The sequence below is a fragment of the Hippichthys cyanospilos genome, chromosome 6, assembly GCF_059441005.1.
Source record: "Hippichthys cyanospilos isolate Australia breed blue-spotted pipefish chromosome 6, RoL_Hcya_1.0, whole genome shotgun sequence".
Lineage (NCBI taxonomy): Eukaryota > Metazoa > Chordata > Actinopteri > Syngnathiformes > Syngnathidae > Hippichthys > Hippichthys cyanospilos.
Genome location: NC_142374.1, coordinates 20,674,362 through 20,697,679, shown reverse-complemented (window position 1 = coordinate 20,697,679; position 23,318 = coordinate 20,674,362). Strand labels below are relative to the sequence as shown.

At 40.3% G+C, this 23,318-nt stretch overlaps 4 protein-coding genes across 6 annotated transcripts; all 4 read left to right on the top strand.

Moving 5' to 3' along the window:
* On the top strand, positions 1–2,323 carry snx22 (sorting nexin 22). 2 transcript variants are annotated; one of them, XM_088417441.1, is made up of 7 exons: positions 1–242; positions 749–832; positions 935–1,039; positions 1,122–1,216; positions 1,436–1,468; positions 1,693–1,760; positions 1,888–2,323. In XM_088417441.1, exons 1-7 carry the CDS (start codon positions 180–182, stop codon positions 1,992–1,994), a joined length of 555 nt encoding a protein of 184 aa, XP_088273567.1. In that variant the 5' UTR covers positions 1–179; the 3' UTR covers positions 1,995–2,323. The 2 variants fall into 2 exon arrangements, with proteins under 2 accessions (XP_088273567.1, XP_088273568.1); XM_088417442.1 differs by lacking the exon at positions 1–242 and adding an exon at positions 611–637.
* Positions 2,324–3,272: 949 nt separating this feature from the next.
* adpgk (ADP dependent glucokinase) lies at positions 3,273–11,023 on the top strand. 2 transcript variants are annotated; one of them, XM_088417906.1, is made up of 8 exons: positions 3,273–3,505; positions 4,871–5,094; positions 5,376–5,601; positions 5,687–5,749; positions 6,144–6,264; positions 6,647–6,843; positions 7,155–7,253; positions 7,518–11,023. In XM_088417906.1, the coding sequence occupies exons 2-8, from the start codon at positions 4,877–4,879 to the stop codon at positions 8,076–8,078; spliced, it is 1,485 nt and encodes a 494-aa protein (XP_088274032.1). In that variant the 5' UTR covers positions 3,273–3,505; positions 4,871–4,876; the 3' UTR covers positions 8,079–11,023. The 2 variants fall into 2 exon arrangements, with proteins under 2 accessions (XP_088274032.1, XP_088274031.1); XM_088417905.1 differs by having other exon boundaries at positions 7,515–11,023.
* Positions 11,024–11,375: 352 nt separating this feature from the next.
* isg20 (interferon stimulated exonuclease gene) lies at positions 11,376–13,596 on the top strand. The gene is made up of 4 exons (XM_088416224.1): positions 11,376–11,460; positions 12,096–12,647; positions 12,751–12,951; positions 13,137–13,596. Exons 2-4 carry the CDS (start codon positions 12,207–12,209, stop codon positions 13,335–13,337), a joined length of 843 nt encoding a protein of 280 aa, XP_088272350.1. The 5' UTR covers positions 11,376–11,460; positions 12,096–12,206; the 3' UTR covers positions 13,338–13,596.
* Positions 13,597–16,078: 2,482 nt separating this feature from the next.
* Positions 16,079–21,958, top strand: rlbp1b (retinaldehyde binding protein 1b). The gene is made up of 8 exons (XM_088417043.1): positions 16,079–16,190; positions 17,485–17,525; positions 19,334–19,462; positions 19,527–19,731; positions 19,873–20,051; positions 20,135–20,293; positions 21,235–21,345; positions 21,411–21,958. The coding sequence occupies exons 2-8, from the start codon at positions 17,514–17,516 to the stop codon at positions 21,537–21,539; spliced, it is 924 nt and encodes a 307-aa protein (XP_088273169.1). The 5' UTR covers positions 16,079–16,190; positions 17,485–17,513; the 3' UTR covers positions 21,540–21,958.
* Positions 21,959–23,318: the final 1,360 nt, after the last annotated feature.

Genomic DNA, 23,318 nt, shown 5'->3' with positions numbered 1-23,318 from the left:
GCTCCCAGCGGCCACTCGACTACTGTTCACGCCCGACTTGAGCGCTCACAACCCGGACACATCCACAGTGACAGCGGATCCTCCAAAAAGACTCGCCGGGACAATTTGGATCGGACAAAAAAAAAGTTCTAAAAATAACAGAGGCTCCACATGCTTCGTTTAGGACAACGGAAATCCCAATGATACAAGTCACAATTCCATCCACGGAGAGGGAAGTGGACGAGGTGGGGAAGTCCAAAAAGGTGAGTTCTTTTAACCCCCATTCATTACTTTGTTGTTGTTGTTATTGTCGTCTTTTTTCTATTGTTGGTTTCTGAGTAGTTTGCACGCCATTTGTCTTGTGTTTGTCTACCGGAATAAAGACGGAAACGAAAGGTGAGTGAGCACCTGGTGCCAGGGCTGGGCGAGCAGGTTACCGCATGTTGCGTGGGTTGCGTTCACAGAGCCTCTGGAAAAACGCACTCTGTAACAGTACAGTGGAGCCCCGTTATTCACTAATCGCTAATTAAAAGGTATCTTGCAGTTCTAAATAGTGACCCCAATAAATAAAGAAGCCAGTGTGATATAAAATTGACTACAACGACATCTAGTGGGCACATCTCGTCTATACTTTATGCAACCGGCTGAATCGTGTACAGTACGTAGTATTTTTTGTTTACGATTATGTCATGTAAAAAGGTTCTAGATGTAACTTGCATGAATTTGTTTTTTTTTTTTTAAGAAATACGCTTTGTGTCTCCTTATGCAGCTCTTTCGAGTTGAAGTGCTCTTCAACGAAAGGAAACATTTCGTGTTGAGGAGAAGCAGCGAATTCCAGGCACTGCACAGAAAAGTGAGTTCATGTGACCATCCCGGCTCCATCACAAACTCCTCATTAAAACCTTTGACAAGTTGTTATGCAAGCAAGACAGACATGCAGAATCTGTGATTTCAGCTCAGGAAGATCATCCAGACTCCAGATTTCCCAAGTAAAAGGAATCCTCATCTGAGATCCAAACCTCTGGAGCAGAGGAGGCAGGAGTTGGAAGATTACATCCAGGTAAAGTTCAAAAACATTATTTTGCGCAATGGAAATGCATAAAATCCTATTTGTTTGTTTCACCACATCTCCACCTTTTCAGGAAATCATCTATCAAGATGAAAATGTGCCACAGGAGCTGCTGGACTTCCTGCATGTCAAACATTACCATACGGGCAACAAGATCAGCAGCATGGAGTAAGAATGCTTGTGACACTACTGTATAGTACATGAGCCAATATATATACTGTATATTGAGTATACATCACTACTTTGCGGTTTTCACTCATCACTGGGGGGTTCCGGTCCCAATTAATCAGGAAAATGTGGGATTACTGTATTACTGTGTATGTATGTAACTGTACAGTTTTTCTATGCATGTGGTTATTGATGATGAATGTATGGCTTTGATTTCAGATCACTTGATGACCTGGATAATCAAGATTACAGGTAAATATGATGAGTCTGTGTTTAGCCTCTTTTCATGTTTACATGATTATGTTTAATTCATTTTGAATATCATAGGGATTCCAATTCATGCTAAATGGGAGTCAATGCAACTTTCCTGTCATTAAAAATAACGGTTCAGATTTTCTATCAGGCTTTTTCGAGAGGTTAAATGTCACATTGAGGGGATTTTTTTTTTAATGATTTATATCTCTTGTTTATTTCAGTTTTCCATTGCCACATCAGCGAGTAATAGGATTCTTCAGAGATCCATATGTGGCTGACTGCACATCAGGTAACCTTTTTTAATTTTAGTGAGAAATATTTCGAGTGACTACCACTGATTTGAACTGAAAACGATAAGAGTAACTATTTGGGTTTGTGAAACGGTGCCAAGTGTCAGCTATCGCTCTGTGTTGCAGGGCTGCCTAATGTCGTCCTTGGAGGAGTCCTTCAAGGTTTCTACCGGCGGGACCTCCGCGTCAGCTTCACAGCTCCAAACAAGTCAGACGTAAAAGTCCTCAAATGAGTGAAAGGAAATGAAAATGCACTGCAGTGAGAGTTGAGTTGTTGTACCCTTTTAAGCGATTATCTTTTTAGTGTACTTTTAAAATGTCTTAAACCTGCCACTGGGAGGCCAAGCGCATCCTAGTTTGGATTAGCGTCACAAGATTTTTGCGTCTTGTTTACTATGCCTACTTGTTTGCTTTAGTGTCTCATAAATGATCTATATAACACAAAAATGCTAGTATCTAAGGCTGCTTTCTGTTGTGTGTGTGTGTGTGTGTGTGTGTGTGTTCCCTTTTTCTTGAACGTGGCCTGTCAATTGTAGTAATAAAGAAACGGATTATGTTTTAACATCTTTTGCACTCTTGAAGTTTTGATTGTGCCATTGCAAGAGTTTAAGAGGCTACATTACTAGTATACTAGCATAAATGAATATTAACAATATTAACTTGGATTTGTGTGTTTTGGTGCAAATCAAAGGACCCAAAGATGCATATAAATACAATGCATCTTTTAAATACCCAATAAAGGATTTATTTTTTTGTAGATGTTACATGATCAAAGCCAGAAAAATGCTGAGCTGTGATTAGAGGTTACGTGAGGCACTGCAAAGTAATTTTTAGTGAACAATCTAATAATCTGGATTCTGAAATAGGTCATGTGATGTTCACAAGTCAGTTATGATTGGTTGTTACCTAAGTAACTATAATATAATTTTTAGTCGACAACAACTGGCAAAATTGTTGCCCATTGAGATGAATAAAAATGGGTGGATTTTACTGGTTAAGTCAAATTTATAACAAGATATTAATCATGATACCGTGTTTAACTAGTGGGGTTGTCTAGAATATTTTAATGTAAATTTACAATAATGTGGGTTGACTTCCAGTTTCACCCTTTTACAGTTTATCGTCTAATGCTTTGTATTTTAAATCAAAGAAATTCCACATGAAAGGGAAAGCGTTGAAAGACAGTAGGTTGTCACACTACCAAATGTGCTATCCTTGGCTAAAACACTGCAAGAATGATGTGGAAGAAAATGACCCCAAAATGGTCAAAATATTGCACACGGTTAAACGAGTTGAAAATACAACTTGAGGAAAATAGAGTCGATTTTTTTTGTTCCGCACTTTAATGATTGTCTTAATAATGTTTTGTTTTTTTTCCGGATTTTTTCAAAGATTAAAGAAAGCAGACGTGGTGTACATTATACAGTTGTTGTTTGTTTATGTCACAAATTATACTAAGAAATCCAACTGTAAAAGTCATTTTTATCCGATAGGTAATGCGCATGCGTCGAATGGGAAGGCGGAAGTGTGGTTCGCTGTCGGTTGCGTGCTGACGGTGGCGGTCGGTGCTATCCTGGTGGCAGCTGCTACCCTTCCTCGCCGCCTCTCTCTCGTTCAATGACGCCGACCTTCGCCTCCCTCGTTACGGGCAGCGTCAAGCGAGTTTAGCGCTCTTGATGCGGTCCTCAGGGAAACGACAATACGTTCCTCGGAGACACGTTTGAAGGCTGCGTTCGGACCTCTGGTAGGGAACGTTGAACCACCGCGCTTGTCAGCCATTAAGCGCGTTAGCTTCCGCGGATTGAGTGATTACAACTTTTCGTGGAGGAATGCAAATGGGAATTTTGTCTCTTAATGAGATTACTCGCTCCTCTGAGCAGCTTTAACGCTACTTAGCTAGTGTCACGTTAGTTTCGAGCGAACTTCAATTAAAAAGACAACACCGTATGCTAGCTAGCATTAGCAGAAGGGTAACATTAAACTGCCAGAATGAGTGTTCAAGTTGGAAAGTTTGTTTAGTCGAGCAAACCGAATGTCTTCCAGTATGTATTTAAGTCAGGAAAACGCTCTGGGAAAAGTGAAGAGTTCAAACACTTTACCGTTGATGTCAGTGATGCACTGTTATCAGAGTGATCAATTTTGAATTTGAGATACGAGTTGTGGGTACGCGACTTAAACGATTAAAACTGTTTAATGTTTTTTTTATCGGCAAGACCAGCGTCACTTTAAAGAGCTTGAAAAAAATTGATCAAACTGTTAATATGTGGTCTAAATGTTAAGATTTAAGGAAGTTGGTGCATTTTTACGACTTAAAGCAAAACAAAATAAACATCCTGGGTAATGAATATAAATATTTCGTGATTTTAAACATCGAGGATTTGGAAATGAGCTGAATTGTGAAATTGTGGTTTTACCCAAGTGACAGAATGCTGAACGGATGTGTTTACAATTATTGTTAAGTGTGGCATTTAGCTATAAAAATCACTTTTATTCCATGAATGTTGCATTTACGTTAAAAGCGATTTAATAAAATAATACGTTATTGTTTGAAGCTTTTTCTCAGGATTTGTTTGTGTATGCATCAAAGCTTTAAAACAGAAGTTCGTTGTTTAATTGTTCAATTTAAAATCAAGTAAAATTGTAATCGTCAAAGAATGAGGAAAATATCTATTTTACTTATGGGCCAGCTCTACGTCCAACCACGTTTGATTCGTCATTATCATTTTTTTTTACTACCATTTGCCCCTGTGTCACCCAATCAGTCATGGTCCGGACCTTGTAATTTCTTCAGCATCATAAAATGTATTTGTGACTCCATCAGCATGTCCACAAAATTACTGAAAATGGTGATTTAGGGCTATACAAATAAAATTTGATTAGATTTTTAATTTTGATTTGATTTTGACACAACTTTAATGGACACAAATGAATAGGCTGGGTTTCTGTCGGATATCTAAAATTGATGTGGAAAACACATCAGTCAATTTGCACTTTTCAGACGAGCATAAAAGCACCGTGATCACACAAAAACACTGCTACCAAAAACGGCAGTGACCAAACAAGCAACGTTTGGTGGTAGTATTGATTTTAAACGTCTTTGTGTTCGCAGTTCATCATGTGGAGGAAGGCGTCGGTGGCGGCCCTGCTGGCCTTGGCGGTCGGCTACCTCTACCACGGCTGCCCCGAGCTGCCCGAGCAGCTCCTTCAGTACGTCAGCCCGGACAGCCTCCGGTCGTCCCCGCAGAGCGAGCGCCGCCTGGAACAGGTCATTTCCGACGCCTGGGACTCGCTGATCACGTTGCCCACACGCCAGTGGAGCAGAGTGGCCGTCGGGTAGGTTCATCTTCAGCCTGCTTGATGTTTATCATCACACTCTTGACCGCGAGGCTCATCTGTCCACTCAGGCTTGCCAGGGCTTGACATAAGCGCTTTTTAAAATGAGGAATGTGTCCTGAGTACCAGAAGATCTCGTTTCACAGTACTCATTTTGCAAAGGTTCATGACACGGCAAAACTGATGCTGTTCATTGGCAGGGTTATTCTCAGTCTTTTTTCAATGATGTTTGCTCCTACAATTTTGACACAGCCGATCTAATGTTTCCTGTCTCCTGTCAGGGTGAATGCCTGTGTGGACGTGGTGGTGTCAGGGGTGGGCCTGCTGCAGGCACTCGCCTTGGACCCTGGGAGTGGGCTCGATCACGAGGTGCTGCACTCCAAAGAGGACCTGAGGGAGACCTTTGTCCATTACATGGAGCGTGGGGCTGCCGCCGAGCGCTTCTTCAGCGACAAGGAAGTCTTTCAGAGGATCGCCAGGGCAGCTGCAGAGTATCCCGGCGCCAAGGTGACGAGCGCTCGCGTACCTGCCAGTGCTCTAGTATTTGGAATGTTGTTCACACCTGAAACTTGAAGCACTTTTTGTCTTGCAGTTATATGTTGGAGGCAACGCAGCCCTCATCGGTCAGAAGCTTGCCACATATCCTGAACTCATGGTAAGCAGGAAGGGGGTTTTGCTTCATCCTCTAGAAATGATTATTTTTTTAAATATATTACAGTGGACTCATACATACTCAGTTGGGAATAGTAAATTAACAGATTTTTTGTTTTTAAAAAAAAAAAAAAAAAAAAAACATTTAATATTTTTTGGGGGGGCGTGGCTTCCCCAGCCTTTTTTTTTGTTAAATATTGATTTTTGCAATGCATTTGAATGTTCATCAGTTATACACAGATTTTTTGCTAGTCGTGATGGCTTCCACTGTACAGCTTTTTTATTAATGTAGTTTAGGGTCCAAGACCTGCTGCAAAAAGGAAAATGATGCAAATAGAATGCAAACTCTCAATCCAAATCTGGATGAAACTTGACTTTTTTTTTCTTAAACCCTGCAGGTTTTGTTATGTGGACCAGTGGGACCAAAACTTCACGAAATGCTGGATGAGCAGATAGTGGTTCCGCCGGGCTCCCTGCAGGAGACTGACGAATACCACCTGATCCTGGAGTACAAAGCAGGTAATACCCACTTAGTGGATAAATTTCCCATGAAATATTATCAAGTAATATCTTTTGTTTCTTATTTTTTATGCATTACAGTGGGTGTAATAATTATACACAACCCTGTTCAAACTCTGGGTTTTAGACCAAGATAAATAATTTCAAGAAATTTTCCTCCAGTCTTGTAACCTACAATCCTCTCAATGCAATAAAAAAATAACATGTCATTGAGAAGAGAAATAGAAATAAAAAACTGAGATAATGTAGTTGCACAAGTGTGCACCTGTAACTATGGATCATTACTGGTGAACTTGAGCCCAACCTGGTTGAATTTTTTTGTAATAGGCAGGGTACACCCTGGACTTTTCTTCTAACGTTACAACAACATTTCTGTCACTAGGCGAGCAGTGGGGTTCAACACGGGCGCCTCAGGCCAACCGCTTTATCTTCTCGCACGACATGTCCAACGGAGAGATGAGTTCGTTGGAGACGTTCGTGGCCAGCCTGGAAGAATTCCAGCCTGATTTGGTGGTCCTGTCCGGGCTGCATATGATGGAGGGCCAGGGCCGCCAGCTGTGGGAGGAGCGGCTCAAAGAGGTGTGTAAATGCTCCTCATTTTGGTGTTGTTTTTTTTTCCCCTGTATTCTCTGCATTTAAGTACATATTTTTCGACTTCTTATGTTGCAATTGTCATTCTTGGATTTGTACTTTTTCAATCCCTGCATGAGATGGAAAATGACCCAACAAGAGCCGTTTCAAAATATATGCCTAACAAAGCCATATAAATGCTTGTGTTTTTAATCACATGAAATTGTGCAGTTGTGCAACTAAGGCTGTGCTATATCAAAATGCTATACATAAAAGCTGGAAAAACAAAATAAAAAAGTGACTTTGTCCCCTCTTGGCAGGCAGTGGCAGCCATAGCGGACATCCGTAAGGACATCCCCATCCACTTGGAGCTGGCAAGCATGACGGACAGAGACTACATGAACAGCATCATGCAGGAGGTACATTTTGGAAGCGGCGTAATACATATGGAAATGATCTGTTGACATTTTTAATATGCAGTGTGTCTGCCCTGTACACTCATTTGGTGCAATTTTTGAAGCGTAAATCGGTAGTTCATTTCAGAGCGTGTCAACATTAATCAAAAGATCGTGCTTAGAGAATTTCTGTTTAGCCTTCCCTTCAAAAAGTCCATTTCCAGTAATGTGTTCCTTGTTTAAAGTATGTTGACTGTATATCATGGCTTTATGTCTTCCTGTTAGCAGGTCATGCCCATTGTAAGCTCCATCGGCCTGAACGAGCAGGAGCTGCTATTCCTCTCACAGGCCGGGGGTGGACCTCATGCTCACATTACCGCATGGAAGGGCGTCCCCGACGTGGGGCAGGTCAGCGACATCCTCCTGTGGATCCTGGAGCGCCACGGTCGCAGCGACCCCTCGTCGGAGGCCGACTTGACCCGTGTCCATTTCCACACGCTGGCCTATCACGTACTGGCCACGGTGGACGGCTTCTGGGCCAACCAGGTGGCGGCGGTGACGGCGGGGGCTCGCGTGGCCAGCAGCCAGGCGTGCGGCACACGTACCGTCGACGCCGCCAAGGTGGAATTGAAAGCTCCGCTCCACTTTCACAGTTCGGACTCGGAGCCTCGGGTGGCGCTGACCCTAGACCCGGCAACTCCCGTCACGGCGTGGCGCCGTGGGAACGTCACTTTCCACATGACACCGGTGCTGGTGTGCAAGCAACCACTGCGAACTGTGGGGCTAGGCGACGCCATCTCGGCAGAGGGACTCGTCTACTCGGAGTTAAAGAGCCAGCAGACCTTCTGAGATAGCAGGTGCTTCTATATCTTCCACTCACTTTGAAAATCCTGCCTGTGGACACGTTACCTGCCTCCGCTGTCGACCGTGGTCAGATTCTATGCACGGGAAAAGGGGGCGGCACCCCATCATCTTTAAATTGAAGGGGCTCACAGAATTGAGCTACAATATCTTCAAGTATACCTGTAGCGTGCCTAGGGTTGCAAAAGGGTGCAAGGTTTCCGCTAAGTTCCCCACAGGAAGTTTAGATGGCGCATTTCAGAAATACAGTGAATCCCTGCATATCTGCAGTCCTGCCTTTGTGAATTTGTTTATTAGAATAGCTTGATTCGTTTGGCGCCAGATACTCATTTTGACACGAGGAAGAATCTACTCAGTGGCTGACTATCGAGGTGCTGGCTAGGAATCAAACTCACGCCGTCTGTGCAAAAAGTCACCATTTGCCTTCTGGAGGTATCTTGAAATCAAATTGAAGTTGGCCGGCACACTCGTTAGATGTAAGTAGTGTTTTGCCGCCATTTTGTGACAACTATAGGTTTTTTTTTTTTTTTTTTTTTTTTTTTTTAATAGCTCATTTATTTTTGATAGATGTGGCAGGCCTTTTGTGTGCAAATAGTAGGGGTTCATTGTATTCCCAACTGGAAACTTTCCATTAGGAATTAATAGTGAATAGGCAACTGAGGGTAACGTAATGGATCATAATGGTACATTATGCAAGCATGAAAATGTTCCTGAGACTTATGTTTTCTGTTGCATTCCTTATTTTGTCTCAGCTAGGCAGACAGAATGTCCCCTGAGCACACTATGCAGAGTAGCTCTGATAAGTCAAAAGAAATATACCAAAAACAACATTTTTGTCAGAAGCAGAAATCCATGCAAAATAAATTATGTAGACAGAGTAAGTTCATTTGCTCTATTTTATTTTTTCTTTTAACTTCACTCGAATGGCTGCCTATCTGTAGGATGTTCGCAACTCAAATTTTGGCCCCCAACACAAAGCAAAAGATTTGATTGCTCGTTGTAATTCAATAGAGTTGCATCTCGTCCTTTTTTTTTTTTTTCAATTCAAGAATATGCAAACGTTTTTCTTCAAGTAGCATTAACTCTACTACTGCCAATTGAAATAAAATGTTGATTTAACGTATTTAGATCTGCAGATCATGTCAGTAAATGAAATAAAGACACAACCTTCAGTGTTGTATATTTTAGGTTCGTTTCCATTTAATTCCCATGGAAAGTTTCCAAAATAGAAATTCCTAAAATGTTGCAACCACAGGTATGCCTTGAGATAAGTTACACGATTGTTCACATTTCAGGTTCAAACGAGAAAAGTCAGGGTTTATGTCCACACACACACACACACACACACACACAAATATTTTTTTGTAAAATGTATCCTGGCCAGAAAGGGAACAATTCTAACAAGCACATAGATAATGGGTGATTGGAAGTGGGGTTTTTTTGTGTTTTTTTTTTTAAAAAATTTATTTGGGTGGAGGGGGCATATAAAAGGGAAATCCCAATTTTGACTCCCATTATCCAAATGTTACTCTGCTCTTTCCCCTTATTTAACCATTAGACACAAGACTCACAAATGTGCTTACATATGGACCTACATATTTGGAAATATGTGTGTGGACATAGCCTTCTGAGGAAGAATTTCACGTTTAAATGAAAACTGACACCATGTGATTTCATATCACATCATAGTCTTCTTGATTTTCTTTGTTGCATTTTTGTACAAAATGCTTTTGTATTCCTTTGAGTGAGGATACAAGCTACAAGAGCTTTTTTTTTTCCTTTTTTCGTTCCCCGGTTAATTCTATTTTAAAGATGCAAAGCACAAATATTGCTGTGACCGTCCGAATCTATTTCTGATTGACTTCCAGGTTGTTTTTATTTTGAAACTAAGATTAGTTGAGTACTGATACTGAGCTTGTTCTAATGTATTGGGTCTTTATAGAGGCACCTGATACCAGTCACTGATACTTAATACAAAAAAATGACATTAAGTCCTCCTAGGCAGTAGGTGGCGCTATACTGTGTCCATTTGTCACATAGGCAAATCACCATTTGCGTCAGAGATTATATAATTCAGAAGTATGACAGAAATCATTACAGTGGTCAATATTCATACTGCTATCGGTCCGATAAAGTGATATTGATCATCCCTGTTTAAAATGTTTTCTCTGGGTTAAGTTACATGATGTGTTCCTCATAAAACTACTTTGAGAAACAAAACAACGAGCATATAATGTCAAATTAAACGAAACCTACTCACCTGGAGAACTGTCACTTCATGGCATTTGATGACTATCATTTCAAGTAGAAAGGTGCATTTGTGGTTCTGGTAGTTTCACAATTCACATCTTTGACATCACTAGCATTTATGTAAACCCACTTATACAAATAAAAAAGCCAAAGACAACAAGGCCAAGCTGGCATTTTGCAGACGACAACATGCTTTGAGTTTTACTCCAAGTTCCAACTGTTTGACTTTCTAAGTTCCACTGTGTTTTTGGTTGACTGAAAAACAAATATTTGATTTGATTTCTGTGTTCCAATTACCTCAGCTGGCCAGTGAAGGCACTGAACTTCTGAAGTCTTAATGCAATTTTTAGTTGATCACACGGGACTCTTTGCACTAATAGAAAGGGAGGCGGCCACAAAGGTGAATGTAACTCCGCCTTGTCCCTAGCAAGTACAATCTAGTCAGCTATTTGTCTAGTTAACATGTCATTCAATTGTTTGTAATGTTTTATTGTGCTAGCTTATTGAAAGAATGGATCAGACGACTTCATACGGATGTGAAGAAACAAATATTCCTATATGTACATCTTAAATTGGGTTGGGGAAACTTTTGTCCTATCAGGGGCCATTTTAGTTTTCTGTGGGCCATACTAAACATGAAAAGTATGATGCAAACATTAATAAATGCTTACTGTTGCAGTAAATTCAAGCGTTTGTCGTTTTTATGTTTTTTGATAGCCGCACGGTGGAATATTGGACAGCAAGTCTGGCGCATCATTCATCAATGTTTGTTTCTGGTTACTTTCAAAAACAGCATATTTGCTTCAAACTATCAAATAATACTGTACATAATTGTTCGAATTTTCACCGTTTGAATGGAAATTGGGTTGTACCCTTAAGGATTGCACTAGAAGAATATGTTTACAATTTGAATTAGCCAATGTAATCAACGTGGTTTTGTTCGACTGCCTCATGCGTCATCAGCTGACGTTTCTCCTCCTGACCATTAGACGACGCGCTAAACGTCAGTTGTAAGTACTTCCTGTTTGATAACGGCGAAGAAGATGAGTAACCAATCGGGGGAAGCTTCACTCAAACATGTTCAGGCTGAAGCGATTCTGTCCACGTGCCACTGACGAAGGTAGGTTTCACCAAACGCTACTTCTTTATTTTAACTATACACGACGTGTCATTTTTTCGACGGTTTATATCATAGTTTACCACTTAGCTCCGTTGTTGTGATAGTCTGAGAAAAAAAATCTGTTTCTAGAGTGCCTCGTGCTATTGGGCTAGCTTAAAAGCCGGTGGCCGGCTGACGTTTTGCCTAAAAATGGCCACATTTTCTTTCGTTAGCTGAGAGTTTTCTGCTAAAATTATTGTTGAACTACTTTGAAATGTGTACGCATGTGAATGACAGTGGAGAATAACGCTTATGATTCAAGAACGCCTCCTAAAATTCCTGCGTGACGCAAGCAATAATTATGACCGCGTGACGTAACACATTTGATGCTACGGAACTGTTCACAAAGACGTGAATAACATTACGAGTTTGATGCTGCGACTGTTTCAATGCAATTCTGTTAATTCATCAATTCGACAAAAATGATAAATTAATGACCTAAACTTAAATTTGAAGGGTATTTAATGCCCAGCGGAAGATTACAACTAAAAACTATTCTTAAAATAATCCTTACGCTTTTTGAGCTTTTATCAGTGTTAATCAGCCCATCTTTTTTTCATGAAATGACATTTTCCCCAATGTTTTTCATTGCACAGCTATGACAGCAATGATACTTTGCTCGATGGATAATGGCGGGGCCACGGAAAAGGAGTAAGGCCCCGTAACGTGACCTTCTGACCAATTACCGATTATTGTGCAAAAAGGATATGATACATACCATGGAGTGCGGGAGGCAAAAACGCAGGTGTCAAGCAAAGAGGAAAAGGTCCGACAGCTATGGCGATGAACTGGTAAAAAAGCACAAAAGCGGTCGAGATTTTCAAACCAAAGATTTGAGCTTGAGGGACACCTGGGAGGTGGATAGCGGCTTCTCAGAAGGCAGCCCCCCAACCAGCGGCAGCTGCTCACCGTGCCCAAGTTCTTCCGCCACCTCTGTGGTTGCGCTGGACTGTGAGATGGTGGGCACGGGACCGGGCGGGTGCTGCAGCGAGCTGGCCCGCTGCAGCATCCTGGATTACCACGGCCACATTCTCTTCGATAAATACATCCGGCCGTGTCAACCGGTTACCGACTACAGGACGCGCTGGAGTGGCATACGGCCGCATCACTTGGAAGCGGCCACGCCCTATGATCAGGCTAGAAAGGAGGTGAGTCTTCAAATTAATGACAGAAGAAGAAAAAAAAAATCAAAATTCCTTGAATTCAAGTTAATTGTCAATGCTAACTGTCTTCTTTCCTCGTCGTCTTTAGATCAGCGACATTCTTGAAGGCAAGGTGGTCGTGGGCCACTCTGTTTTCAATGACTTCGGTGTGTTGGGCATCCTCTTTCCACGTCACATGATCCGTGATGCCGGAGCCACGCCACTCCTGCGACAATTAGCGGGCTTCCCCAAACGTCGACGGGTCTCTCTGAAGATCCTAGCCAACAAGCTTCTAAATAGACACATCCAGGTAAGTTTAGCACTAGCCGATCAGCGCTCCGCTCGTCACTATATAGATATATTTAATATTTTTGATTGTCTGACTAGTCTGTGAATACTTTTTCTGCCCCAAAAAATCCATATGCGGTAGGCTTCACGTTGCATAGTTATATACATATAAGAATATAAATAAACGAGTCGTTCCAATCCGGCCAGGTTGGGATTAGAGGACACTGCTCGGTGGAGGACGCCTTGGCAGCCCTGGACCTGTACAAGCTGGTGGAGCACGAGTGGGAGTGGGAGATCAACAGCCGGCGGCTAGAGGACCACTCGGTCGAGCAATACATGCAGGATGAGTACTGGCCAATTGGAGACGACGACGACGACGATGACAACCTGGAGGCAAACGCTATCTAATTTATTCTTGAGAGTTTATACTCCCTTACACCGGGGCATCACGCATACTTCTGGATGGCAAAAATGCTGATTGCACACTATTAAGAAAGACCTTCCATGGCGTTTGACCAAGTTGGAGAAAATGAGGGGAAAAAAGGACAAAGTAGCTTGAGTGATGGTTTCTGACACCCGGAAGTATCCTGGTGTAGTGATGGGAAAATTAAGCATCATGAAGCACTTTTTTTTTTTTTCTCTCTCTCTCTCTCTCTCTCTCTCTCTCTCTCCAAGATAGAACTCAAATGTTTTGAGATTTAATATATTTGCATGGCGGTGACCTTTTCAAACCAAGGGCACCATATCGAGCAGTTTAAAAAAACACACACACACAAAACTGCTTCATGAAGCTTCATTTTCCCATAACTATCCTCGTGAACACGACAAATATTCTGAAAGTTGTTACTGTCAACACAAACTTGAAAGTTGCCATTATCTAACTGTTTGCATTTGACTTGTTGTGCTGCTACTCTTTAATGTTTAAATTAAAGGTTAATAGTCATATTTCAAAAAAAAAAAAAAAAAAAGTTGTCTCCTACAGTTTTTTTGTTGTGAATGTTCGTGGAAGTATGTTCAGGGGACCTGAAAGGATATCGATCCTCCATATACTGTGGAAAGGACTGTGATGGGTGCAGTTCCTCATATCCCCTGTAGAGCGCACTCTAGATGGCTGATGTTGGCATTTAGGGTTAGGCAGCTGAGTTTGCCATTTTTGATGTTCAGTTAAGTGTTAAAAAATAATAAAGACATTGCAAGGCGGCACAGCATGTAACGGCCCAAGGAAATTTGTTAAACTAAAAAAAAATAGCTTGGATAACGTGAGAGTGGAATCCTGCATGTTGTGGGTGGGGCCAACATCTGGCTCCACCCACATGTTGAGCCGTGCCTGAAACTGCACTTTAGCCATGGCTCGTAATTTAAGACAATTTTAAAAGTGAATAAGTTGTTCTTTTCTTCTTTTGTACTAAGACTTGAATCACATTTCCTTTCAATATTTAGATTTTCTTTGACAAAAATAGAATTATCTATTTCCTCTGACAAAATGGTGATAATTACTTAAGGCTTTTTTTTTTTTTACATTGTCTAAATTATGAGCATTGTTGTAGTTTTTTTCACCTTTCTAAGAAATGTTTCTTTTTGCAAAACCTTTTGTAAAAACACATTAATTTATCTTGGTTTTATATTTTTGTTTACATCACAAAAACTGCATTTCTGCAGGCATATGTCAACTTTGTTTTTTGCTTTGTACACCCATATTTTCGTGGTCAAATCGTGCAACGGTACCTAATGTTGTGGCCTCAGCATATACATATGAGGCCTTGCTGTAGAATGTTGGAGCCAAAGTACAGAGGCCTCATTGTTGGGCCAATCCGCATAACTTTGCCCCTCAAATCGCTTTCTTTCTTGAGCAGATTACTGCTCGCCATCCGTCAGGGGGAAAACGTGTGCCGTACCGTGATTGAATGAATGAATGAGGGAGGGTGCAAGAGCGGGGGTAGTCCCAGAGCAAAAATAACTGCTAGACAGCTTGGAAATGTTGCGTAAAGTTCTGATTTTTGGCAGCGAGTCAAACCGAGCAAAGGTTGATCGTATGCGGTGAGATTTCGATTTCTCCGGGGATGTTTGATACCATGTTTGTTAATTGTTTTATCCAGACCAATACCAGTAAGCGTACTCAATGCTTTGATACACAAAATTAACCGTTTTTGTCATTATCCATTATCAATACCGCTATCTCGAAATAAGGCCAAGTATCGGCCTGATACCAATACTAGGTATAAATACTAATCTGTCCCTTGCATTAAAAAAAAAATTAATCCACCTGAGATTTTCTTTTGAAATTTTAATATCTTGCTTGGCGATCCTTCCCAGTACTTAGTGACGGAAAAAGGAAGCTTCAAGAAGTACTTGTACTATTTTTTTTCTCCTCCTGATGGCAGTCTTTGTTCAGACATGCCGTGAAAATTTAACACATTTCCTTAGCATTAGCGTTTATATTTGAAACCAACAACACCATCTAGAGGAGTCAAAAATTATCACAAGTAATTCATGAAGCTTCATTTCCTCATCACTTCTAGTACTTTAATTTGAACATACTTGTAGTGTAAATGTTAAAAACAGAATTTTTTCCTTTTTTTTTTCACCTTTTTTCTCTTTTTTATTTTTTTTTCCCAAGCATTTAGTCTACCTTAAGTTAATAACCCCTTCCTGGATTTTAGGAAAAAATGCTTGGCTTTTTTTTCTGATTTAGCGTGCAAATACATTCAATTATATCTGAGAATTTGGTTGAATCATCTTGCAAATATTAAAATATAAACTTGATAAGCGCCTAAGGAAATGGATGGAAATGGAAAAGTGATTTTTTTAAAATACCATCGTACATTCCACATCATTTTCGTCACTTTCACCTAAGTACCCTAGAATCTGTTTGTTTTACCAACATCACGAAAACACAAATTATTTAGCGACATTTTCAAACCGCAGTGAATCAAACACGCTTTCCTTATGAAATGTTGACCAGCCCCCAACACGTTGCAGAAGCTCACAGTCACAATGGTCACTTTTCACAAATCTTGGAAGAATGCAATCCAATCCTGTAACCCCCCCCCCCCACTCCAAGGCTGTACATTACATCACACTACCACAATGTCGACTGAGGGAAAAAAAAAAACAACAACCCCCCCCTCAAAAAAAAGGAAAAAAAAAACGTGTTGGGCTGTAATCTGTGGTGACGCCACTAATCCCCATGCTACAAAAGTCCCGGCTCGCCGCCCCCGTCCTGCACACGGACGCCTGACGCCTGTCATTCATCGCAAACAGGTAGGCTTTGGTTTATATTCATTTAGTTGTTGCATATTTAAAAAAAAAAATCATGTCACGCTTAATGCCAGGGGATGCAGCCTGAAATATTTCCATGGGGTGGCCAGGGTGGCGTGCACGGTTCATGGAATAAAATAATTTTGTTATGTTCATTTAAATGTAAATATGCAGTTAGTATACATAACCGACAGGAATCAAGGGTTTTAAAAATATTGCGTACATGTAAAAATGGCAGAAACTGTGTGAGGTGGCCAGTGACCAGGGTAGCTTGGCCACCCCTGGCCAGCGTGTAGCTCCGCCCCTGCTAGCAACATATAGTGGCAGGCAGAACAAGTAAATGTTCTTCCTTCCTTGTAATCACTTGATTTTTGTTACAATGATTCTAAAATTGAATTGAGCGATTTGAATCATGCTTTTGAAGGTTATTTTCCTGATGTAAGACCACGGTAAACTCACACAATGTGAGGGGCAGAGAAAAATGTGCATCTGGGTTTTTCAGTGAAGAATATCTTAATTGATATTAAAAAAAAGACATTTAATGTAAAAAAAAATAGCATAAAGATCCTTTTGATTCATTTCATTGTGGTATTGTTTTAAATCATCCGTGATGTCATTCCTTAACTGTAATGCAGCATTCAGTACAATAAATGGAAGCTAAAAATACTTAACAAATGAGTTAAATATTTTCATTTAATTTATAAACTATGTATGTATTCTATGACAGTTCTCCAGCCCGATGGCGCAATTCCAAAGCATGCTGCTTATGTAAGAGTTGAGCTTAAATCTGCCAGATAAATCATGCAAGAGCTAAATTTGGCATCATCCATCAAAATCATCCATCAGGCCAGCAGGATGAGGCTGGATTCGTCCAATTCAATTGTTTGTTTTGAAATCAAGGTTAAAAAAAAGATGTAAAGTCAAAAGTAAGTCGATAGGTCAAGCTACACAGTGTGCAATATGTCTTCATAAATGGCACAAATGTAAATTATTTGCGTGGAGAAAATTACAGTAACAAAGAATTTATGGCAGATGTACAAATGAAGCCTCATGAAACACTTGTGGTATTTTTGACATTCTTTTTTTAAAGCTGCACTGGAGAATTTAACCTTTTTTTAGCACTAGAATTCATCTTTAAAACAAGCGCATCCTTTAGAGGAGTACAAAAATATAGCAGGTGCTTCATGAAGCTTCATGTTCCCATCATTGAGCAATACTTCTATTCCTGCTGACTGCTTGCTACTTTAAACACCACATGATTGATTTATTGATTGATTTGCTTATTTTTGCCTTTCAGATTGAACCCGAGTGTGACTATCAGCGGACATGGCTGTTGTTGTGAGTATGAGCAAGCACTAACCTGGCAACAAAATGGCAACTTTTTGAAAAAAAAAAAAAAAAATCAACAAAGCCCATTGTTAGGATGCAGCGATTAATCGGCATCACGCTGCATTTGTGGGTTTTACGGCCCTCATGTGAGGCAGATTACGGCAACACAGGCCATGTTGATTAACGCTTGCTTTCATGCGGATTAGGTCTCTTTAAAAAAAAAAACAGACCCAAGCATAGTGAGAGACTTAGATGACGCGCAAGGGCTTTTGTTTCTGGAAAATACGTCTCAAACGTTTTAAGAGGGAAGATCCGAAATTAAAAGTCTCTATTGAGCCTAATCCACTAGTTTATATTCTAAAACACTTCTGTTTGTTTGTAAACAACAGCAATAATGTCCAGAGTGTGTATGATGTTTTGTTTTTAACCAAAGTAACAAAAACAACGCTCAATTTATACCTGGTTTATGTTTGTTTCTATAGAATAGTAAGAACTGTCGCGCGGCATTAATCATAACCTTATACTTTTTTTTTAATATGTGCAATCATACCATTAATATTTACTTTTTGTGTGGCGCTATGGCAATGCTTCTCAAATAGTGGGGTGGAAGATCCCAGGAAAAAGGCTTTGTTTTTGTCACGTGGAATGTAATTGCAATAAAGTAACAATTTTCATCATTTTCTTTTAGTTTCAGGCACTTTGGTGCACTTGCCTTTTTTTTTCCGTTTTAGACTAAGCTATTACCCGTATAAACGCGATAAAAATAATTAACAGTTGTTGAAAGTTGATTTATGTTGCATTTTTCTGTTGTTAAGGATACATTTGTGGGTATACTTAAACAATTTTCATCAATAATAATCTTATTTATATTCAGTGCATCGACTGGGGGGGGCGCGAAAAGTTTTGTCTTTTCTAGGGGGGGCCTGGAAAAATATAGTTGAGAAACATTGCGCAATCCATACATGAAGTTATAAGAGCATTAATTCTTCTCATAAGTGTTTGTGTAGGTACTAGTTGAATGGGTGTCATATTTAAGACATCGATGCTTAATTCAGGCCGCGTGATGCATGTCATGATTTTTTTTTTTTTTTTAACAATGACTTGAGATAAAGTGCTGACATCCAGATCCGTTCTTTGCACAACTTCCTTGCATTGCTCGCCTAATCATTGATATTAAAAAAATGAGATTTTATTTTAATGACACATCATTTCTTGCAGTATTTTAGCTAAGTGATGGCGCTCCCTCGGTAGTGTGATAACCAAGTGGTCTTTGCATGTTGAACCTCGATGTTTTGTCACCAACTGGGTGAAATTTCAGCTCCCTGGGGCCACTTTCATTGCTTTACCTTTGATGGGAAATACCTTTGATGTAAAGAGCAAAAAAATTGGACAAAATGCTGCACAAAGGTTATGGTATGGATTCATGTGTAGTAAATGATAATACCAGTGTTACTTATATAAAACTGATGTGTATGGTTAGAGTATTTAAGGGTATATTTGGTTGATGTTTTAATGGCCATAATTGGCTTGCAGATCAATAAATTTGTCTGAAACATTACAAAATTCACCCTGCTGCTTTTGTCAGCAGTCATCGATAAATACCAGGGAATATGCATATAAAGCACATTTTATTCATTTCATATCAAATCCATTCTGGTGGTCTTCAGAGCTCAAAAGAGGAAAATGATATCCATCTCCAGATATTTCTAGATCTGACTGTACAGGCTTTCTCAAACAAGCCTTTTTTTATCGACAGTATGTTTTACAGTTTATGAAGTTAGAAAAAATTGAGTCTCAATCAAGCTTACCATCCTCAGAGTGGAACTTATCGGATGGTATCCGAGGAGGAGCAGGCTCTCCGGGCCAAGCTGGAACGCCTCACCGTCAAGGACCACGGATCCGTGTTCGGACCTTGCCCGAGCCTGCCGGACCACACCCGGCAGAAGGTATCTCCCGGAGGCCTATTTCAAATTTAGACCAAAAACAACCCCACGTTTTAACAAACAACAGGCTAAGGATGAGCTGAACGAGACGGACGAGAAGCGCGTGTCTGCCGTCAAGGAACTGCGTGCGATGATCAAGGAGAAGGCGGACGGGGGAGATGACTTGGCCAAAGGTGTGCAGGACACTTTCGGAGAGAAGCCGGATAGCCTGTTGGTCCGCTTCATCCGGGCCAGGAAGTACGACGTTCCGAGATCCTTCGAACTCATGAAGGGTACGTACGCGTGGCTCCACACATCCATTTAACGTCTTCAATTAAAGTAAGGGGAAAAAAAAACAATTTGGGATCTTTAGAGAAGCTAATGTACGTGTTTTTACACATGGTCTTCACATTGACCGAGACATCCTTTCCAAGGTTACGTTCGCTTCAGGAAAGAGTACCCTGAACTTTTCGAGAACCTGACACCCGAGGCGGTCCGCAGCACCATCGAGGCGGGCTACCCGGGCATCCTCCAGAGCCGAGACAAGTACGGTCGCGTGGTTCTGCTCTTCAACATCGAGAACTGGGACTACGAGGAGATCACCTTCGACGAGGTGCGATCACCTTTCACGAAGTGCGATAGGACCTCGATCCGTGCCGAGCCATCCTCTGACCGGGGGCGACTCTGTTTTTGCAGATCCTTAGGGCCTATTGTGTGATCCTGGAGAAGCTTCTGGAGAACGAAGAGACTCAGATCAACGGCTTCTGCATCATCGAGAACTTTAAAGGGTTCACCATGCAGCAGGCGTCGGGCATCAAACCCACTGAGCTCAAGAAGATGGTGGACATGTTGCAGGTGAAAAACTTTCACTAAAGTGTTGTTACAGATAGTTTTAAAAGATCTTGTTTTCAACTCAAAGTAAATGTAATAAAAAGGACTGTTGTGTTTGATTGTAAGGGACAGCAACAATGTCCCTGGGTCATTTTGACCCGGGGCGTGTTTAGTCACACGAACCTGTCTGAAATGTGTATAATACTAATCAAATGTTTTGTCTTAACCACTGATTTATGTTCATTCCTCAAGAGCAGCAATAATGTCTCCGGGTCAAAATGACCCGGAGGTCTGAGGACTTATATAAAAGTTTAAAAAAATCTGTTTTTGATCGGAGACCCACTCAAAAAGTAAAAATACTTGAATTAATACCCTCTCGAATAGTAATGACATCAATTTGACCCAGGGTCAGGCATAATTATCCAAAAACTTCAGAAATCTTTTGTGTGTAATCCCCGCCCTCCTCCCCAGAAATAGCAATATTATTTTTCAGTCTTTGTGACCAAGGATTTGTTTATTTATTCAAAAAGTGGCAAAGGTTTTTATCCAATCCTTGATCATTACGTCAAAGGTATTTTACATCCAAGAGAAAGCCTTTAGAGAAGACACTAGGGAGCTGAGATTTCACCCAGATGGTGACAACATGTCAAAGTTCAACATGGCGCCACCACATAGTTATCACACTACCAAAATTGTGCCATCCCTTGGCTGAAATATTGCAAAAATTATGTGGAAGAAAATGATCCAAAAATGGTCAAAATACTACATAAGTGGTTGTAACAAAAATGCATACTTTCTTAATGGGTATGTTGATTATGGTAAAGCCAAGCAGAGGTACTGAAAAACTACACTAAACGTTGACTTTCAAAGGGTCAGTTTGACCCACAGCATAACAGGAATGTTAAGATTGCAAGAAATCTATCAAAATGTAACGAAATGAAAGAATATGCCGTTTGTCCGTCCAGGACTCGTTCCCAGCTCGTTTCAAGGCCGTGCACTTCATCCACCAGCCGTGGTACTTCACCACCACCTACAACGTGGTCAAGCCCCTCATGAAGAGCAAACTTTTGGAGAGGGTAAGCTTCTAAAAGTCTTTCCCAGCCGCCGTCGCCAATTGTCCACTCGTTGTCTCCTCTCGCAGGTGTTTGTGCACGGAGACGAGCTGGAGAACTACTACAAGGAGTTTGACGCCGACATCCTCCCGGCGGAGTTTGACGGCAAAGCGGCCAAATACGACGGCAAAGCCACAGCGGCCAAGTTGTTCGACTAAAAGCCAGAGTTGTCATAGCCATGATCGCGATGTCCACCAAATGTTGTGTCCATTGGACAAACTGGGGTCTTTTTTTTTTGTGGTTTTTCCAAACATTGCAGTGGGCGCTACGGAGTCATTTAAAGTGGATGGTCCAAAAAAAATAATAAAGGTGATTCATTTGTTGGAAGTTGGTCTTTAACTGCTCCACTGGAAATGGGTAAGGCCTCTTTGTTGTCCTATCTTCTTGAAATTTGTTCTTGGGCTTTATTGGGACCTCCTGATGAGCCTACAATCAGTTTATTTTAGAGTAGTTTCCATTATTTGTCTCTTATTGCCTGCTCCTCTCCACTGTTTACCATGATGAAGCGTTACCTATTGTGAGACTTGTTGTACCAACACTGTCAATTGATTGTACAGTAAAGTGTATATAAAAGTGACCATGTCTTTTCAAATGTTTTTCTTTGGATTAAAAACAGTGGACAATGCTAAGGCATTTACAGTGTTGCCTCGCTACAACGTGGTTCACGGACTTGGTGTTCCTCAGATGTATTTTTTCTTCATCGAGGTTTGATTTTGAAGAATTAAATGAAAGAAATCCGAGAAAAACTGACGAGGCATTTTACTGCTTTGAAACGTAAAATATTTGAAAAAATAAGGGAAGGGGGAACAGTATGATGAAAAAAACACAAATGTAAAAAACAATTATAAAATAAAACACACTTATACAAAATATACTGCAATTGACAAAATATAGAGTAAACAACACCATGTATAATTAAAATATAAAAACTACTGTAAATGAAAATTTGGATTCACTTATTATTTGGAATGTATCCCCTGTGATAAACAGGAAACCCTGTACTGTCCTCTAAAAACAACAGTCAATATTAGATTACGTATTAACACCTAAAATGAAAAAAGATTATTACGAGAAAAATCAACTAAGATGATAGCTTTTATACACTTAGCCACTCATATTAACTAGCCTGTCTGTCACAGGCTAATTTAAAAATTATATCAAAAAAATATATCACTGTATTTCTCTTTACTTTATATGGAGACAATGATCGCGATAACGAAAAAAAAACTACAAACCAAAACACATTTTAATTGAGTAGTTTGTTCATTTAGAGTCGCTGTGCATTTACGTCATCAGAATGCGCGCAGGACCGCCAATCAAGCGCAATCAAGCCTGTTGCTTCAACTAAAGCGGAATGAGGTACGTTTATTATCTTCGATATGGGTGACATTTATTTATTTATTTTAAAGAAAGGGACGGTCATTACTTTGTTTATGAGTAAAAATAACTTTTTAGGATGGAAGGAAAGTGACAAAATTATTGGCAATGTATACATAAATGGCAATGTACTGTTTCATATGTGATACTTAGAATTGCCATACATTTTCTTGTTTTATACATCAGTTGTATGGAGTAGACAAAAAATTGAAACTTTTTGAGGAACAGCAGTGAATTAACATTTTTTAAGTTCTTTTTTTTAATTGTAAGCTTCGGGTTTTAGGTCGGCATTAATTACTAGTAAAAAGGGCTGATATTTTCAGTAAAAGGGCAAAAAAAAACCCCCAACTATTTACTGTTGAAATGTCTAAGCACAACTTTTCAGATTTACATAATATTGATTTATTATTCAATCCACTTTAGACAGCAAACAGCTTTGTTGTAAACTTCTGACAAATACGTTCAGGGAGCACTCAGGGCCATCAGTATTGTAAAATGAAAACTATAAACAAGTAAATAGCTCTCTATAAATTGTGAAATTTAACATTAGTTATTTAGAA

Bases quoted from the DNA above. Each gene is read 5' to 3' on its own strand.
- adpgk (XM_088417905.1), top strand. From the start codon at position 4,877: ATGTGGAGGAAGGCGTCGGTGGCGGCCCTGCTGGCCTTGGCGGTCGGC. The intron at 5,602-5,686 runs GTGACGAGCGCT...TTTGTCTTGCAG, and splicing joins CAGAGTATCCCGGCGCCAAG to TTATATGTTGGAGGCAACGC. The intron at 6,265-6,646 runs GTAATACCCACT...TTCTGTCACTAG, and splicing joins GATCCTGGAGTACAAAGCAG to GCGAGCAGTGGGGTTCAACA.
- isg20 (XM_088416224.1), top strand. From the start codon at position 12,207: ATGATACATACCATGGAGTGCGGGAGGCAAAAACGCAGGTGTCAAGCA. The intron at 12,648-12,750 runs GTGAGTCTTCAA...CGTCGTCTTTAG, and splicing joins ATGATCAGGCTAGAAAGGAG to ATCAGCGACATTCTTGAAGG. The intron at 12,952-13,136 runs GTAAGTTTAGCA...CAATCCGGCCAG, and splicing joins TTCTAAATAGACACATCCAG to GTTGGGATTAGAGGACACTG.
- snx22 (XM_088417441.1), top strand. From the start codon at position 180: ATGATACAAGTCACAATTCCATCCACGGAGAGGGAAGTGGACGAGGTG. The intron at 833-934 runs GTGAGTTCATGT...CTGTGATTTCAG, and splicing joins TCCAGGCACTGCACAGAAAA to CTCAGGAAGATCATCCAGAC. The intron at 1,040-1,121 runs GTAAAGTTCAAA...CCACCTTTTCAG, and splicing joins AGTTGGAAGATTACATCCAG to GAAATCATCTATCAAGATGA.
- rlbp1b (XM_088417043.1), top strand. The intron at 20,052-20,134 runs GTGCGATCACCT...CTGTTTTTGCAG, and splicing joins AGGAGATCACCTTCGACGAG to ATCCTTAGGGCCTATTGTGT. The intron at 20,294-21,234 runs GTGAAAAACTTT...TTGTCCGTCCAG, and splicing joins AGATGGTGGACATGTTGCAG to GACTCGTTCCCAGCTCGTTT.